Raw genomic sequence first — 17,458 nt, forward strand, 5'->3', positions numbered from 1 at the left:
GATTTTTCCTTGCATTCATCGCAATCCCGCCGGAACATCGGGATAAAATTCAGGCTGTACGTTATTCCAGAGATTTAGCTAATTTCTACGAATATCATCCAAATCGGTCAAATCGTACAGATTACCAAAAAAAAACACACACACACCCACAAGCTTTCACATGTGTATGTGGATTATAACTATTATAGGATTGATTCTTTACAGTTTAATCATCTGACCAACTTATAAGAAGCTGTGGATGTTGCAATTACTGAAAATGTTCCCTTTAGAACGTCACAAACCTAGAATTGAGTAAATTACAATATCTTTTACATTTGATTTAACTTGATGACTATCATCATCTACCCACTAAAAAAACTAGAAGTACAGTCAGTATCAAAAGTAGCTGGTTACTTTTGTACTTTTTTGTTTTAGGTACAGCCACGTACTTAGCGCCATACAAAATTGACAAATGTGTTAATGTGACAGAGTAAAAAGTTACCAGCTACTTTTGATGCTGACTGTACAATAACAGCAAATTTTCCTTGTCAGATCACAAAGTACTAATACCGGAAGTCGTCCTTACGATGTACTAGCTGTTGCCCGTGACTTTGTCTAAATAAGACGATTAAGTTCATGACTATCCCGCCGAAGCTGTGCAATTACCGGGGTACAAAGTGTCTTATGTGTTAATCTTGTACCAAATATTAAAATCATCAATATCTGTTACAAACTTCCAAACTTTCCCATTTATAATATGAACCCAAGTACACTTGGATATCGCCTAGATAGATGAATCTTTCACTGTTTTCTTTGTCTTGTATCTCCTGTAAAAATTGCTATGATCTGTTGTTTTTCTAAATTGCTACAGAGGCGTGTATCGTTTCTTGTAAACTTACCAGTGCATCAGAAGTCCCAATGGTGCAGTAAATAAATCCACCTGAGTCTGAGTTGGAGTCGCGCACCGGGGTTTTCGCATAGTTAGCACAACATTAAAAAAAATCTAACCATAATGACAAATTACAAAGTTTTATGTATTTTTCCCTTAAAAACTACTCTTTTTAAGCGGTTCTTATTATTTGTTATTTAATGTACAGTATACCTATTTACCTCTATTAGTGTGCAACCTGTGTATCAATTTTTATAATTATATCAATGTCCCTTTAGTTTTAATTAAAAAAACAGCCATATTAGTAAAAAAAAACTAGATTTCTTTTAAATACCTACTATCCTAATTTCCCTTTCCAAGTTGGATTCATTCGGTGTTTGTAAAGCAACTGTCGGTAACTTAGTCAGCTTTAATGGCGTCGTATATTCCGGAGTATCGCACCGATCATCGCGCTATAAAACTATGCCGCCGGTTTTTATACCCGATTAATTAATCCCCATTGGTCGGCGATGATTGTTCCTTTTTTTTGCTAGGCCTTTTATTAATAACGTTTCTAGTTTCCATGTTGCGCTGGACTGAGGTAAAGGTTAATTGAAAAATAGATTTTTGAATATTTTATACGTGTGTACGTATGGATTGAGCATGAAGTACCTAATGTATTTAAACCGTGATTAGACTAGGAATGGATAACTGTAATTCCATATACGATAAAATGTATGGAATGACCTCAGAAATAATAAGGAATAAAAATGTCACTAGCACTAGACTATGTGGCTGAGAAGCCTATTTTTGGTTAAATTTGTAATAAAACGCCGCTCAACTTGATTCCTCAGATGGGGAATGGGGTATCGCAGAGATTGTGTTTCAAAGCAAATCGAATTTCATCAGTGAGTGCCATATGGTAAAGGAGAAAAAGTGACTTCTGTTTTCGAAGGAAATCCAAACGATGACATTTCTATTCCTCTTAGATATAGAGTTCTGCAGAAAATCACAATCTCTTTATAATAATAAATCCTATTCACATTACGATTTTATATAACTCATTCTATTTTTAAAGATTAGATGCAAAATTGCTAGTTTACCCACCATTATTCATAAATAGGCAACTGCATGTAATTATTACAATTATACCACGCCATCTATTTTTTAGTGCGAACTTTGTATACTCTCTCGGTTTATTGGTTCAATCGAACAATAAGGTTTTTTTATTTAATCGATTATTTTTCATTATTTAACAATAGAGTGCAGATTCAGGATCACCTGTGTGTGTGTGTGTGTGTGTGTGTGTGTGACTAGTTTGCGGCAGGTGAACAAACTTAACATTAATTTTGAATATAAAATAACCTTAAAATTCTTTGTTTTATAGCACCGTGACATCATTCGTCGATGTCTTGGCCCATTCCTTGATGCTTCTTTTATAAATTTGTCATTCTAAGTACCAACCATCAATTTGTCTCTTAACAAGAACTTGTTTGAGCTGCAAAAAATAGTGTCTCCTTATTAGTTGAAGCGATTAAACTAGTTAAAGCAAAAACAGGTGCATTTAATAGATCTTGAATCTAAATCGCTTGTAGTTTACCTAACAGTTATCAGTTTCTTAAAAAACTGCAATCAAGTAATGATAGCAATAAATTCAACGACGACATTATGTTTACAAAAGTGTACTGAATGGACATCGTTAAATTGCTAAATAGAGATTTCCAAATCCCAAAATTATCTACGAAAATTGCGAAAACAAGTATATAACAGTCGTTACAATTAAAGTTACTGTGTATGGAGTAAATCGGGACATTTAAGCCAAAACGCAATTCTGATTTCCCCATGTTGGAATTCTATTACGTATTTAGTGGTTCTAGGAACAGACAATGCGATGGGTTGTGTTTGACACAGCGCGGGCGCAGGGGCGGGGCGTGACCGAGGTAGGTCACGACACGACTGGCCCCACTGAAGGACGAACGACATCCGAAAGTCATTAGGTGTGCATTAAGGCGTATTAAAACTAGGTGACGCGTATGACACCCCAGTTGTGGATTTGAAAAGATGTTAAAATTTATTTTGACATCAATTTGAAAAACTTTGGTCGCATTTTAGCAGCAAAAAGTGTTTGTTTGAAATATTTTGCTTCGTTTTTCTAAATTGTTAAGTATTTATTCAAACTTCAACTGGTGAATAACATTGTATAACAAAAGTGCTTATTGTACATATTTAGGTACCTAGGTAGTGCCTAGAAATGTTTGGTCATAAAATTTGACAAATATTTCAACAGTATTGTGAGGTGGGAACAACGGATACAGGAAAGATCGAAGGCCCCTATTTCTTAAATAGATATCTGATAAGTTTTAAATACCTAAATTTGTCAATGGCGAGACATACACACAACTTATAAAAATGATAAATCGAACATAATCATGAGAATTATACTATGTACAGATTATATTAATATGTAAAAGAAGATCAAGATAGAGAGCTTTAAGGGTACTGGTATGCTTTCTCCCACTGTAGGTATATAAAGGAACGTGTCCCTATCTGACCGTCCATACATTTGTGTGCCGCAAAGTCCTTGCCTAATGACATTTACTTGACATTTTTAAATCCGATCAAGCTATGATTTTAAGGTCGAGTTTTGAAACAAGTTTTTAAGTGCATTATGCACCTGTGATCGGTGTAGGTATAATAAAATCTACTTGGCGGGCCGTTTGAATGGACTTCATATTTAACGTGACGTTAGTTGGTGTAATTTCAAAACCTAAAATGAAAAAAATAAAAGAATATTCATACGCCTTAAGTAAATATCAGTGTCCGTCTTTTTAGGATTCCGTAAGCAACCCTTATAGTTTGGCTATGTCCGTCTATCCGTGACTAAGCTTAAGAGACGTAGGGATAAAATAAAGATAAAAGAAATTTAGGATTACAACACTTAAATTGGAGAAGATTTTTTTCTCGAACCCATAGTAGGTATAGGATATCGTTGGATAGGCTGATTTTTTTTGCATTAAGGTTGACCAATACAAAATTTTACATTGCTGCAAAATTATATTTCAGGGTAGACTTTACTAAGGGTCCAGAAGTTTTTCAGTAGGTATAGTTACTTGGGCACCAAAACAATAATCATTAATATCTGTCAAAATTTTGGCATGTTTCAACTTTTATGTTACTTTAGTCTAACCGTTAAAAAGCATAAAGTTAGCGCAGGAAGAAAAACTCCCTTCAGTAGTCGGTTTTAAATCCAATTTTATGATTATTTTTGAATCCAGAACACGTTAGGATATTTAAATCGTGGAATGCCAGTAACCGTATTCTCAACCGGTTATGAGGTTACGCCGAATGCCGTTTATGTGGTTCCCTTAAGTTGAAACTAAGAGGAATCAGAACATTACACAGCGATGTCTTCGTCCCCAGTATATTTATCAGTTTATCATACATAAGTAATACAATACAATGACTCTTTATTGAATACCAACACAAAAGTAAGCAGTACAGAAAAAAAAGTAAGAAAATTAATTGAAGGAAAATCACTTTGTAATAATATAGATGGTTTCAAACCTCTGCTAAAACTCGCTAAGACATTGTTCCAAGTCACTGACAAAATCTGAGGGACGTGACTGAATTAATACCCATCTACATTTCTCGTCCAGTGTGAGATTTTAATTTTTTCCACTTTTTTTACATATATCTGACCGTGATTGACCCCTATCTCACCTGATGTTAAGTATAGATGAGGCCAATGGTCTCACTGGTTTAGTAACAGCCTATTCACTGCAGCCTTGAAGAGCCCTAGATTGTTATCAAACATACATCAGAAAATACTCGCTTTTCTCCGGTTGTCAGATCTTCCAGTTTTACCCGAAAGGATGTCGCCGCTTTTCCCCTCTAATTGCTACCAATGCGCCAAAGTTTCCTGTAATCTCATAGTTTTTTTCAATTTCAGTTCTCAGCAGTGACACTCTCATGATGAGTGAATTGACCCATTTTTTTAACCGACTTCAAAAAAGGAGGAGGTTATCAATTCGGTTGTATTTTTTTTTTTTTAATGTTTGTTACCTCAGAACTCCGTCATTTATGAACCGATTTCAAAAATTTTTTTTGAGTTCGTCTAGGAATGCTTTCAATTAGGTCCCATAAGCAGCAAATTAGGATCTGATGATCGGATCTTAAGGAAATCGAGGGAACTCTTCAAATATTGTAGGGACACCTATGGTAATTTGGATATATTTAGCAGTAACTCGTGCATTTGCTCTTGCAAATCATAATTTGGTGAAGTGGAACTGAGGATGAAGACCAGATGTGACCAAGGGAACTACTACTATCAATAACAAGTATTTCACGGGTTAAATTTAAATTATCATGATTAATATACTTAACTAGATAAGCGACTAAGAAGAAGCTTTAAGTTAATGATTCTTTCGAACTGATCTGATGCTGAAGCCAAAGGTAGGCGACGGAACTCTGTTATAAAACAACGTAACTAAGTCGTGTTTGGGCTTAATGGAATAGTTGTGAGATGTTCTTTGGCTACGAATCACTAAAAATCGTAGTAGTAGGTATATCTGATTATTTGATTTCAGTTCCATAAGCCCAGTTTATACTTACAAGAAAATGATGCAAGTTGTATTACATCGTGAGGTCGTACTTTTAACTAACGAATTTGAAGTAGTCAATTGAACGCAGCAATATAATACTTACTACTTACTTTGCACCATTTTTCTTGGAGGTCTAAACTGGGCTTTACAGAAATAACTTGATAATGTGTGCAAGATAGTACGATACGTAGTCAAGTTATCTGGCTGGTACTCGTATCGGTCGAGCGCGCCCGGGGCATGCGTGCGAAAGGCGCGACACCCGAGCCGCCACATCCCGGAAGGCTGTGGTCTTCGCGACGTTCCCACAGGATTTTAGGGTTCACTCACACGTGAGAATAACGTGGATTTAGATTTAGTAAATACGGGTTTTAAATACGCGATTTGTTAGCGGTTTTGTTTGGTGAACTTTAATAGAATTATCCAATTTTTTTTGTTTTGCTTTATATAGTGCAAAATCTGAAAAATTACATTTTCGAAATCGTTACAAACTCACCGTCTCTTATATGTAAAAGTTATGTTGTTATTGCGATGAAGGATGTCTTCATTATTCCAGGATATCTATAAACTTCTCACTGCTGGGCACAGGCTCAGAAGTTTGTCTTAGTTATCTGAAATTAATCGCTTATTGAATCAGCCGTTGCTTGATGTTAAGTTATTCTTTAATTTACATTTTCTATTCGTAAGTCTTCTAGATTGCACTTGGAATGAATATATCTGTTTGTTGTAAGTACCTATTGTAGAAAACAATAAGGGATCGACCGTCAATTTAAAATGAGCAAACCTACTGTTTAAAATGCTAATTCCGCTGCGATGCGGCGGTCGACTTACTTGGTAACTTTGTGTAGGTTTGACGGTGCTTATGAAAAACAAAAGTGAATTTAAATCGACAACCATCATTCCGATTTATGTACCTATTAGAATAACAAGTTTCTGTTGTCACTTCTAACATTAAATGACGATTCATTTCTGTTTTAATAATAATAATAATCTATTATTTATTTCAAAAACAATGTCCATTGATGGTTAGTAATATTAAATCTTACAACTATATTAGTAGCACGTTTAAACGCAATCAGGTTGAGTTTCAGCAATTTATATTCACCTTTAATTTAGTTAGCTGTACCCACTTAGTGATAATAGGAATGATCAAAGCAATAGCTCGCAACTTATGCAAATATCTGACACATAAATACATATTGCATTAGAAAGTCATCGCTTATCATGCTTAAAGTATTAAAATAATTTGCTATTCACGCGATTTGTAGCAAAACATGAATCACCGGATTAATTCAGTTAGAATGAGTTTATTGAATATTTATTATGAAATCCGATATGCCTACCTAGTTGACATAACATAACGACATCGCTGGCATAACTTGGGTTTAGATGCGTTATATTAAAAAACTTGAGCCACTAAACTCTTCGACCTTTCGGGGAGACAATTAATTAAAAGGGGCTCTACATTTTGTAGTAGGTACGTAGGTTAGGTATTCTATTCTAGGTTAGGATTAGGTACGAGTATGAGTATGAGTATGAGTATAGACAGTGAAAAACAACAATGTGTGCCTACTACTTAGCTGGAAATTACCGAACATTAGATAAGATTAGGCAGAAATATTGAATAAGAAAGTCAAGTATTTGGCAGCAATTTACTATAGATTAACAACTGAAGTATGTAGTTTTTGAAATTAAGTGTGTATGGGTGTAAACTCTTCATTGTACAAAAAAATAAAGAAACAAACACAATTTAAAAATGTTGAGTTTCAATGTAGATACAAAGGCTAATTTATCCCTTTATGTGACTGATTGGTTTTTTGGAGTCTTTTTGTATTTTTTATTTCACCTCAAAATTTGTTACTTTTACGGGTATCCCGTGAAACCATATCGAAAATACAAACTGAGACATGGATGCACAGAAAAACCAGAAAAAGAGACCAGCACTGGGAATCGAACCCAGGTCCTCAGCAATCCGTGCTGCCTTTATGTGACCTCTATCAGTCAAACTTTGAGTGGTTCTTTGAGTGTAGGTATGTAGTTGGGCACGGACTCTATTTGTGTCTTCTACAAACTTAAATGTAACTTAAATTTTACTCAAAGAAAGTGCTTCACCATAATAGATCCTGAAATATAAAAGTTTTTCTCTCAGTAAAGCGTGACTCAATCGAGTGTGACGCAGTCAGCATTACCATGCGCACGCGGCCAAACTCAGCTTAACATTGGCTAATTGCTATTCCATATCCATACGATATTAATCAGATAATTCTTCTGATGCGATCGACCGATCAGGTAAAGAAGACATGCATTGTTGCAAGCAATCTTATTATATTCCATAAAAAATGGAAAAGGAACACTATTCAAGGTAGGTAAAATATGCAGTTTGAATTTGATGCCAATTTGTAATGTAGAATATCTACCTGCATTGTTCAAAGGTTAACTTGATTAACTAGTAGGGAAATTTAGAATGAAAATATTATACTTATAATTCTAATATTGATAGCCGTAAAGGTCAGTTAGCTCAGTTTATAAATAAAGGAGTTTTTTTGAGGTAGGTATATTAAGTCGCGGTGATGTCGCCCTGTTTTTGTCTGGATGAGACGCTAACGGGAAAAAAAGAAAAAATTGCCATTTAATTATTTCAACTTTCACGCGTACGAAAAATTGATTTATCGAGATGAATTATGAACAGTGTCACGTGTGTATTTATCGGGTGGTGTGAGGCGGTGTCCGCCCGCTTTCCCGGTGGTCCTCGCGGGGCGGGGTCAACGCGGCCACTCGGCAGTCAGCGCCCGCGCCGCCGCGCCCGCTCGCACCGAGCCAGGGAAGGGGGGGACGGCCTCTCCTCCACTTATCGGCACATCTTCACAAGCCTAAAATATGTTATCTGTGCACGCACGCACTTATGGATAGCAGATGGCGAGTTGGTAAGCGTTCCAATTTACAATGATGCAATTGATGCTCTTAGCGATGACTTTTGAAATGAGTAGGTACCTAATTGTCCATATTATACGCGAGATGGGTGGAAACGCTCCACGAACTTCAATTAACATGACTAATATGTACCTATTAAGTAAGAAGCCAAACTAAAAAGCCACAGCCACTTTTTTTGCATTTAGAACAAAATTCCTATGGTAGAGCAATTTGCTCTGAGCAAATCGAACTATCTAATCTCTTAATTAAGAAAATTCAATTGATAACCAATATTGTAAATATATTTGCAATTTTTTTTATTTTGAACAGGCCGCTAAATGGTCCATAGGCTTAATAGTTCGTGTTAACTAGTACCTAATGCAACCTTCTCGGTGCGTTCAACCTCTTTATCGCTCCATCTTCAGTCAAACGTTACTCAACTCGCGTCACTATCGTACCTACTGCTAGCCGCTACACGTTTTTGGGCCAATGTCGACTTCGAACTGTAGCATTTAAATTTTCTAAATAGGTACCTACCACTACTGTACGAGAATTTGATTCGATATTGTCCAGCCAGGTGATTATGCCATTTGTGTCTTACTCTAATGTATTTTTAAGACAGTCAAGTACAGCCATAATCAATAATATTGGATGGAACAACGCGCTATCCGCTAAGCACAGTGTACCTGATAGATAGTGTCTACAGCTATAGGAATAAAGTTGCGGTCTTAAAGTTACTTAGGTACATATTTCAGAGTGCTTTGACCTATCAGATAAGTATCATTCCCGGGGACTATAATACAGATACCCAGACTGATTGCCAGCATTTAAATTAAAGTTAATCTTTTTTCAAACCAAAATAATGGGTGATGTTGTAAGGAAAGTTTCATAGAAAGAACATGGAATGAAAATAACATCAGAGTCAGTTAATTGAAGATTAAGCGGAAACGTGGCCTTTTTCTTTCCTAGGTATATCTATTTCCAAAATGATTAGTGAATTGTGTCCTGTTAGTTTAGTAGGTATATTATCTCCATGATGAATTGCATCGTACCCGAAATATGCACAAAAAACGCAAAGGTGGCCGACACCTATTCAATGATTCGTGTGATGCGTTCACCCAACAACAAACAAATATCGACAATAAGCGCTTGACTTTGAACGAAATCTAATTTGTGTGGTTATTGTATAACGCGTCCGGGAGGGGCGGCGCTTTGTCAGTAGTTTGTGAACAGGGATCGACTGGATTTATCGGTCGGTTACACAACAAATCAAAGTTTAACAAGCTCGCGCAAACGACGCCAGCGCCTTTACAGTGGTCGCCGTGTTCAGTTGCGCGTATGATTGCAACCCCGAAACCGCCGAGGCCGAGGTAGCCCGCCCGAGCCGCGGCTTACGCCCCGCCTTTCACTGACTTAATCTTTCCAATACTATTTAGCTTCACGTAAATATACACTTTTTGCAAAACCTTCGATCCTGAGATTACTGACAGGTACAGTTTAAGCTGGAAAAGGATTTAAGTCAATACCATTACATTATAAACAAATACAGACGAAGCTAACCTGGACTATGCAGGGTCCGCTTTTTTGATGCCTTTTTGTTTGTGACTTGACGGTAAAAAAGATTTAGCAAAACGGATTGAATTTGCTTATCCGTTAAAAATTTGCCTTAGCTTAGTGATTAGGGAATTCGTCGAAATTCCGTGGGAAGATATGAGAGAGGCTGCGGCGATACCTGCGCGCCGACATCGCTGCCACGGGCTACTCTCTGACATTCTCTTTGTTTCGCATCTTATCGGATTTTAATTACGAGCGTATTATTCCTTAAAGGGGTATGACTGCTCCGAGCTAATTTACTATCGTCCCTTGCACGATTTTATGTTCTCGACTTTATTTTATTGCTTTTTCTCTGGCCCGAGCGCCTCCAACTCGCACGCAACAGTTTGATGCGTGTTCATTTCATATTAATAGTTTATGGGTGGTGTTAAATTGAATAAGCCATTCGAACTTTAATTTATTGCTCCAAGTTCTTCAACGCACACCTATAAAGAATCAAAAAATACTTATTAGATAGGTATTTATCTACGTATACTAAGGTAGTATACTAATTTAAATCTAGGTGATCTAATTTAATTGTAGGTATGTTTTTCAAATAAATTATGTTTATACTTACATAACATATTTAACTAAAGATTGGAGGTACTTAATTGTGATCTGATGGATAGGTACCTACATATATTTGATGCCTACCTTAGTTCAAATTGTCACTAAAAATTTACATACAAAAAGATAAGTAACTATAATCAATTATGAATTTATAAATGACTATAATGGTGTGTAAGGTACTATAAAATTAATTGGTAAATAATATTTTAGCTTGTGTTAGGTTAAATCAACGCAAGGTTCTTGGAATAGTGCAACGTGTCAAAGGCGTGACGTCAACATGGCTGGAAAAGACTTATCTAACCACAAATTACTTAAATAATCCAAATTACTTTTGTGATAGGTACCTTGTTTATTTAAAGCAACGGGGATCGCGAAATCATGTCGCATTTTTCCGTTTTAAATTATCCAAAGAAAACCAAATCTAAAGCCGTTACGGGTCTAACGTTTCTTCTAAATATTTAAAGTTTTCTCTCTATTCAGTTGTACAATCAAGGGCAAAGATATCAACACGCCCAAAGTTGCAAAAATATGTATACACGGCCTTAATGTCAAGTGCATAAAGTCGTGTATACATATTTTTGTAACTTTGGCCGTGTCGATATCTTTGCCCTTGACTGTACACTGAAATAAGCGTACCTTAGATTAGATTAGATTAGATTAGATTTATTTATTACCTTTTGAAAAAATACATTATAAGCACATACCTACTTATAGTAGGTAGGTACTTTGTTTTAAACTTTCGCAAGATGGTCAAAATGTCCAGGCATTTTAGTTCTTTTTTAAGTGTAAAATTAACTATAAGCACAGTACAATTGGTAATGAGGTCATTTATTTGTTTTCAGAGTCTTCAGTGGGCATGGGCGCGGGCTGCTTCCCCGGCGAGGCGCGCGTGCTCACGACAGAGGGCGAGCGAGACCTCGCCTCACTGAGGATAGGGGAAAAAGTACTGGCTGCCGACGACACCGGCAAAATGGTCTATTCAGAGGTAAATAATAGTACATATTTACCTATAATACCTAATCGGATATTATAGTGATAGCCGGTGTAAAATATAAGTACCCACACTAAGAGTAATCAACAAACCTTTGAAACTGCAAGCAGATTATGTAACTTTTTAGTTTTGTTAGAATAAGTAAGGTGGAAGACACTATTATTTACTTAGACAGCAAATGTATTTTCTATTGAGTATTTAGTTTTTGACCTGTCTTTTTCGATTTGTCCTTGGAAAAAATTGCTAAAATCCAGCCACTATGTCGTACATAAACATAACGCATTTGATAAACACATCAACCAGCAATTCCTCTTAGGCATGTTTACTTAATAGATACGACAAAGTACTAAGTAAATATGCCTAAGATTCATGTTGTTTAGTAGGTACTTAGTATGAGTAATCATTTACGTCATCCTCATCTAATTTCAGGTCATAGCATTCATCGACCGAGACCCGAACGCGACTCGCAGATTCATAGAAGTGACGGCAGAGAACGGCGTAGCGGTGACCGCGACGCCGTCGCACTTGCTGCTGCTGGCAGCGGCGGACGGGTGGCGGGAGGCGTTCGCGGCGGCCGTGCGTCCCGGCGACGTGTTGCTCACGCGGGGCGAGGGCGGCGTCATGCGGCCGGCGCGCGTCACGCACACGAGACCAGTGTTCAAGCGCGGTGTCTACGCGCCGCTAACAAAGACAGGTCCGTTTAATTCCATCTAAATAAGCATAAAACCTGTACCACTACCATGAGTTTGTATGGAGAATTGTACAGCGCCTCAACAAATAATTTACGCCGTCGCTATCGAGTACGGTCACTGTACATACTCATGGTAAGTACCACTACCCCTTTATTCTACAAAGTACAAAATTTGCTGACGCTTATATTAGTTTACTACCTTTTGCCCGCGGCTTCGCCCGCGTGGAAATCGGTTATCGCGCGCTGTTCCCTCGGGAACTGTGCATTTTCCGGGATAAAAAGTAGCCTATGTCACACTCTGACCCACAAACTATCTCTATGCCAAAAATAACGTCGATCCGTCGATCCATTTCGACGTGAAAAACGGACAAACATACAAACACACATACTTTCGCATTTATTATGTTACTATGGATACAAGAGTAAGACGGCACGATTTGAACCTCGACTGCGCAACCTACCTACTGTTTGTATCTAGAAGACACCTTAAACAAACAAGGCACAGTCTATTATAATATTCACTAAGCTAGATACCGAAGGAGATAAAAGATCTTTCTCTCGATAAATTCACTTACATAGAAGGGAAATGTTAAAAATTATTCAAATTTAAGAAATATTACTCTTAAATAGGTACTATATTATTGACTTTTCAAATTAAAAGGATTAATTCAAATTTAAAGGAAATTCTTGAATTTGCACAGTCAACAGAGTTAGCAAACTTTAAATTTAAAAAAAAATGCTCGTTCAAACTGAAAGCTGTCATTTAATAAAATAGATCCACGGTCGATCACGTATTAAGAGTCGAGACATGTTCGACATGTTTAAACGCTGTCTTACCAATTATTTTTTTATAATTTGGTCTATAAGGTGCTAACAAAATAAGTACCAATAGGTATTTTAAGAGACGTTAAATTAGCTCACAAGAATTAACTTTAAATAAAGAAGACTTTTTATACGATACATTTGTTTTATTTTCCTGGACAAAATAAATAAATTATCATTCCGCTCAAACATAATCAGCCTGTGCATTTGAGTGACAAGTGACAAGATATTTAACGCTTTCTGTGAAGTGAACCGTCGTTTGTCATAACCGTCAACGATTGGCGGGAAAACTAGCTTTTATTAAGCATTGTGACTTTGCCATTTATGTATCTAAGTGAAGTGGCCAGCTACTCGTGACAGTCAAGACAGTCGAAGAAGTTTTACTCACTGACTATTAATTATCTCATTAACGGGGTGTTTTTACGCAGTAAAGTTGATTCTGTAATTATCTCCAAAAAGTAACATAAACTTTTACATATTTTATACTTAAGTCTACTCCTACAGACGAGCACTGTAAAAATATTGGTACCTAATTTGTTAGCACCTTATTTACTATAAAGTCTTGCACCTACATATTAGATCTGTGTTCATACATTTTTAAAACCGTCCTAATTTAGAGTACAGCGCTCCAATGTTTTTTTTAATTCTAACTTTAGATTGACCGTCAACAATGCGCTTCCCTATTATGATACCTACTACTGTAGTATATCAACTTCTAGCGCCATCTAGTGAGCAAATAGAAAAATTCCAACCTAATCTTACATCACGCACGCTATCGAAGTTTCTCAACTCGGACGCATTTAACAACGACAATTTTTTGAGTAAGTTATTTTTACTTTACAGGGACGGTCATAGTCAACGACGCCCTAGCGTCCTGTTACGCGGTTGTCCGCAGCCACGCGCTGGCGCACGCAGCCATGGCGCCGCTGCGGTGGAGAGCCGGCTGGCGCGGCGCCGCCGCCGGCGACGCCCCGCGCGGCGTGCACTGGTACGCCAGCGCCCTCTATTACTTCGGCGACTTCGTACTACCCTCGTCATACACGTATCGCTAAGTGCTGTGACGATGACAGTGGGACTCGACTATCCGCACGCGGGACGTGCCTCGGACGCCTGTAAATAAGCCCAGTGTAAATATCGGAGTGATGGACAAGTTGTAAATAAACGCTATTATACAAATGTTCGACGACGATTTATGTATGTAAATGTAACCGATAGGTATTAATTTATTAAGTAGTCTTAGGACGTAAGTCGAAAGGTTCGCATAGGTATTATTTAGTTCAAAGTTTGAATATTTGTAAATTGTGTCGGTATTGTTATTCTGCACAATGCAGAAATAATTAAATGTATGCGCTTATGTCTTTTTAAGTCTTTACCAGATAACTGTAAGTGAACGAGTTAGAGATATTAGGTACGGATAAGTAAGACCTATATTTCCTTAGGAATGCTGGAAATAGTTGGCCGTGCGCCGCGGAGCGTGGTCGCTGACGACGACAGTGGCGCTCCGACTGTCACTTGTTACTACCATAGTTGGCCGTGCGCCGCGGAGCGTGGTCGCTGACGACGACGGTGGCGCTCCGACTGTCACTTGTTACTACCATAGTTGGCCGTGCGCCGCGGAGCGTGGTCGCTGACGACGACGGTGGCGCTCCGACTGTCACTTGTTACTACCATAGTTGGCCGTGCGCCGCGGAGCGTGGTCGCTGACGATGACGGTGGCGCTCTGACTGTCACTTGTTACTACCATAGTTGGCCGTGCACCGCGGAGCGTGGTCGCTGACGACGACGGTGGCGCTCCGACTGTCACTTGTTACTACACATTCCATACCTCTAATCGTTTTGCTTGCTTGCATAAATACACAAATATAATTAGAACCTGATAAAATTGTGATCTTGGTACCTAAAACAGTGCCTTAAGATTTATTTATTGTTATTTATAAGCAACTTATTTATAAATTGACGATATGTAGATAAAACTGACAAAACTTTATTTCCTAACTTATTTTGCATGTCATGTTTTCATTTACCTTTCAGCTTTGCTTTTTATTTATATTTCGTCTGTAGCAAGTCTCCTTTAATTTATGACCCTCTTTTTATTTATTTACATGTTTCGTTTAAAATGAAATGTTCGATTACTTATACCTTGTCTGAACAGTCTTCTGCTTCCTTCGGTCTGTAAACAAGGTTCATGCTTGTCATATGAAATAATAACTTAGGTAGGAATGTATTTTAGCTTAAGCATCCTACATATTAGTAAGCGGTTGCCAATTAATGTTACAAGTGTATTAAAGTATACTAACAAGTGATGTCATTGACAATGGCCGCTACAGATCGCTGCAAAGATCTTGAACTGATGTTTGGGTTCCTATAGTTTGAATTTAGTGAAATATTGTCCGTTGACTGGCAATACTATTTAGAAATAATGTAAACTTCCAAATTGTACATCTTTAAGAGTGGAGCTTCCTCGTGACGCGAGCCGTCCGCGACATCGCCTTCGACTGGTTCCTAGATATGGCCTGAAAGGATTTTACAATATAACTGTATTCATATAATAAGAATGTACTTACGTAGCAGGTAAATCTGAAAGCTTTAACTAATATTTTGACAATAATATAATGCCATATGGTTGCCATATTAAAAGTTTAGTTTTTAAAACTGAAGCTGAACTTTTCTACTGAATGACTTTACAAAGCACGACAAGTTAAATATAATTTAATATTGTTAATGTATTGTGAATATAACAATAAAATAGGTAATCGCTGTGGCATAAAGTTTAAGTAGGTAACTTAAATAAAATATAGCCTTAAATAACCAGACTAATGCTGTCTGACATAAAGTATAATTGGGTGTTTATCGATGTTTGACATGCTATTTAGTTGCGTAATGATATCTTTACCTGTATGTCATTATAAAGCAAGGCATTATATGGTAGGCAAGCTTAGGTGAATTTACTCATCATGTAAAGTACCTAATACAAGAATGTATTGTGCTTTTTATATTATTTATTTATTGATGTTATTTTGTAACAATATAAAAAGTCTCCAATCAAAGTTTAGTTGTTCTATTATTTTCCCGGATATTTTTACGTGAAATCAAAATAATTGATCTTAACTCCAAAATCTTAAAAACAGGCAACTTGTAGATGAAATGTAACTTTTATAAATTAAATAAACTGTTGGCTATGAGAAAACAGCTGTTGTGTTTTTTCTTCTAAGTAGTACGTATATACTTACTTTGGGTTTTTAAATAAGAATTGTGACGATATCTATTATATTATTTAAATAACCTCATGAAACGCGTGAAAGTGATACAAAGGAAGGACGACAATTATTTCTGTCAGAAAGAACGTATGTATGTACTGCAGCATAACTAGCAGTCCAAAAACACATAAGGTGCCCGTAGACCCTAGATAAGCCGACATAATTTAAACAACGTAGAATTTTAACGGAAAAATATAATTTATTCAAATTTTAAAAACCGCTCATAAAAACAAACGCATGGAATATAAAAAAACCCCGAGAGATAAATAAAAAAAAACGTAAAACAGTATCACACGTTGCGAGGTTGTGCACAGTGGTTTAATACAACAAAGGTAAAAATATAACATTATAACTTCGTAGGTTGAAAGAAAAAGATATTTGGGCTGAAATTGGACACGAAAAGGTAAGAGCACTTATGGCAAGCCTCTATTAGAATTTTGAAAAATGTATACACAGTATCAATACAAAAGGCATTCAAAATAGTAGCACAAATAAGAAATCTTAACAAGTATATTTTAGAAGTATGATACTAGTACCAATATAAACATGATCATGTAGACTTTAGTAGCTATCCTACAGCTTGGGGAAAATTATGGCAAACTATGAGAAAAACTAAGTATCTAGAGTATTCATTTTGGGTATCAAATCGTTATAAAAACAGGACTAAACGGTTAATTACAACAATCATCATCCCAGCCTATATACGTCCCACTGCAGGGCACAGGCCTCCCCTCAGAATAAGAGGGCTTGGGCCATAGTTCCCACGCGGGCCCAGTGCGGATTGGGAACTTCACACACACCATTGAATTGCTTCGTAGGTTTGTGCAGGTTTCCTCGCGATGTTTTCCTTCACCGCAAAGCTCGTGGTAAATTTCAAATGTAACTCCGCACATGAATTTCGAAAAACTCAGAGGTGCGAGCCGGGGTTTGAACCCACGACCCTCTGCTTGAGAGGCGATGGGTCAAACCACTAGGCCACCACGGCTTACAACAATACACCAAGTAAATCGAACCACATCGATATCGACTGTTTTTCCACTTCATCTGCCCGGATCCTGGAGGGCATTGGATACCGCGAACCGCGTCCTCCGTGGTTATACGGAAGTAAAACACCACCGGATTGTCGATGCTTACATCGGGAGCGACATAATCCCGGAGTAAAGGGTTGGGGTAAAACTC

At 37.2% G+C, this 17,458-nt stretch overlaps 1 protein-coding gene across 2 annotated transcripts in view; it reads left to right on the plus strand.

Annotated features, from left to right (window-relative positions):
• The window catches only part of hh (hedgehog signaling protein), a 59,665-nt gene extending 43,596 nt beyond the window's left edge, over positions 1-16,069 (plus strand). For both annotated transcript variants that reach the window (XM_074086968.1, XM_074086967.1), the window contains exons 3-5: positions 11,361-11,503; positions 11,939-12,203; positions 13,866-16,069. In XM_074086968.1, the coding sequence (XP_073943069.1) occupies positions 11,361-11,503; positions 11,939-12,203; positions 13,866-14,074 (617 nt within the window). In that variant the 3' untranslated portion in view covers positions 14,075-16,069. The remainder of the gene's footprint in view (positions 1-11,360; positions 11,504-11,938; positions 12,204-13,865) is intronic.
• Positions 16,070-17,458: the final 1,389 nt, after the last annotated feature.

This window comes from Choristoneura fumiferana, chromosome 4 (assembly GCF_025370935.1).
Source record: "Choristoneura fumiferana chromosome 4, NRCan_CFum_1, whole genome shotgun sequence".
Classification (NCBI taxonomy): Eukaryota; Metazoa; Arthropoda; class Insecta; order Lepidoptera; family Tortricidae; genus Choristoneura; species Choristoneura fumiferana.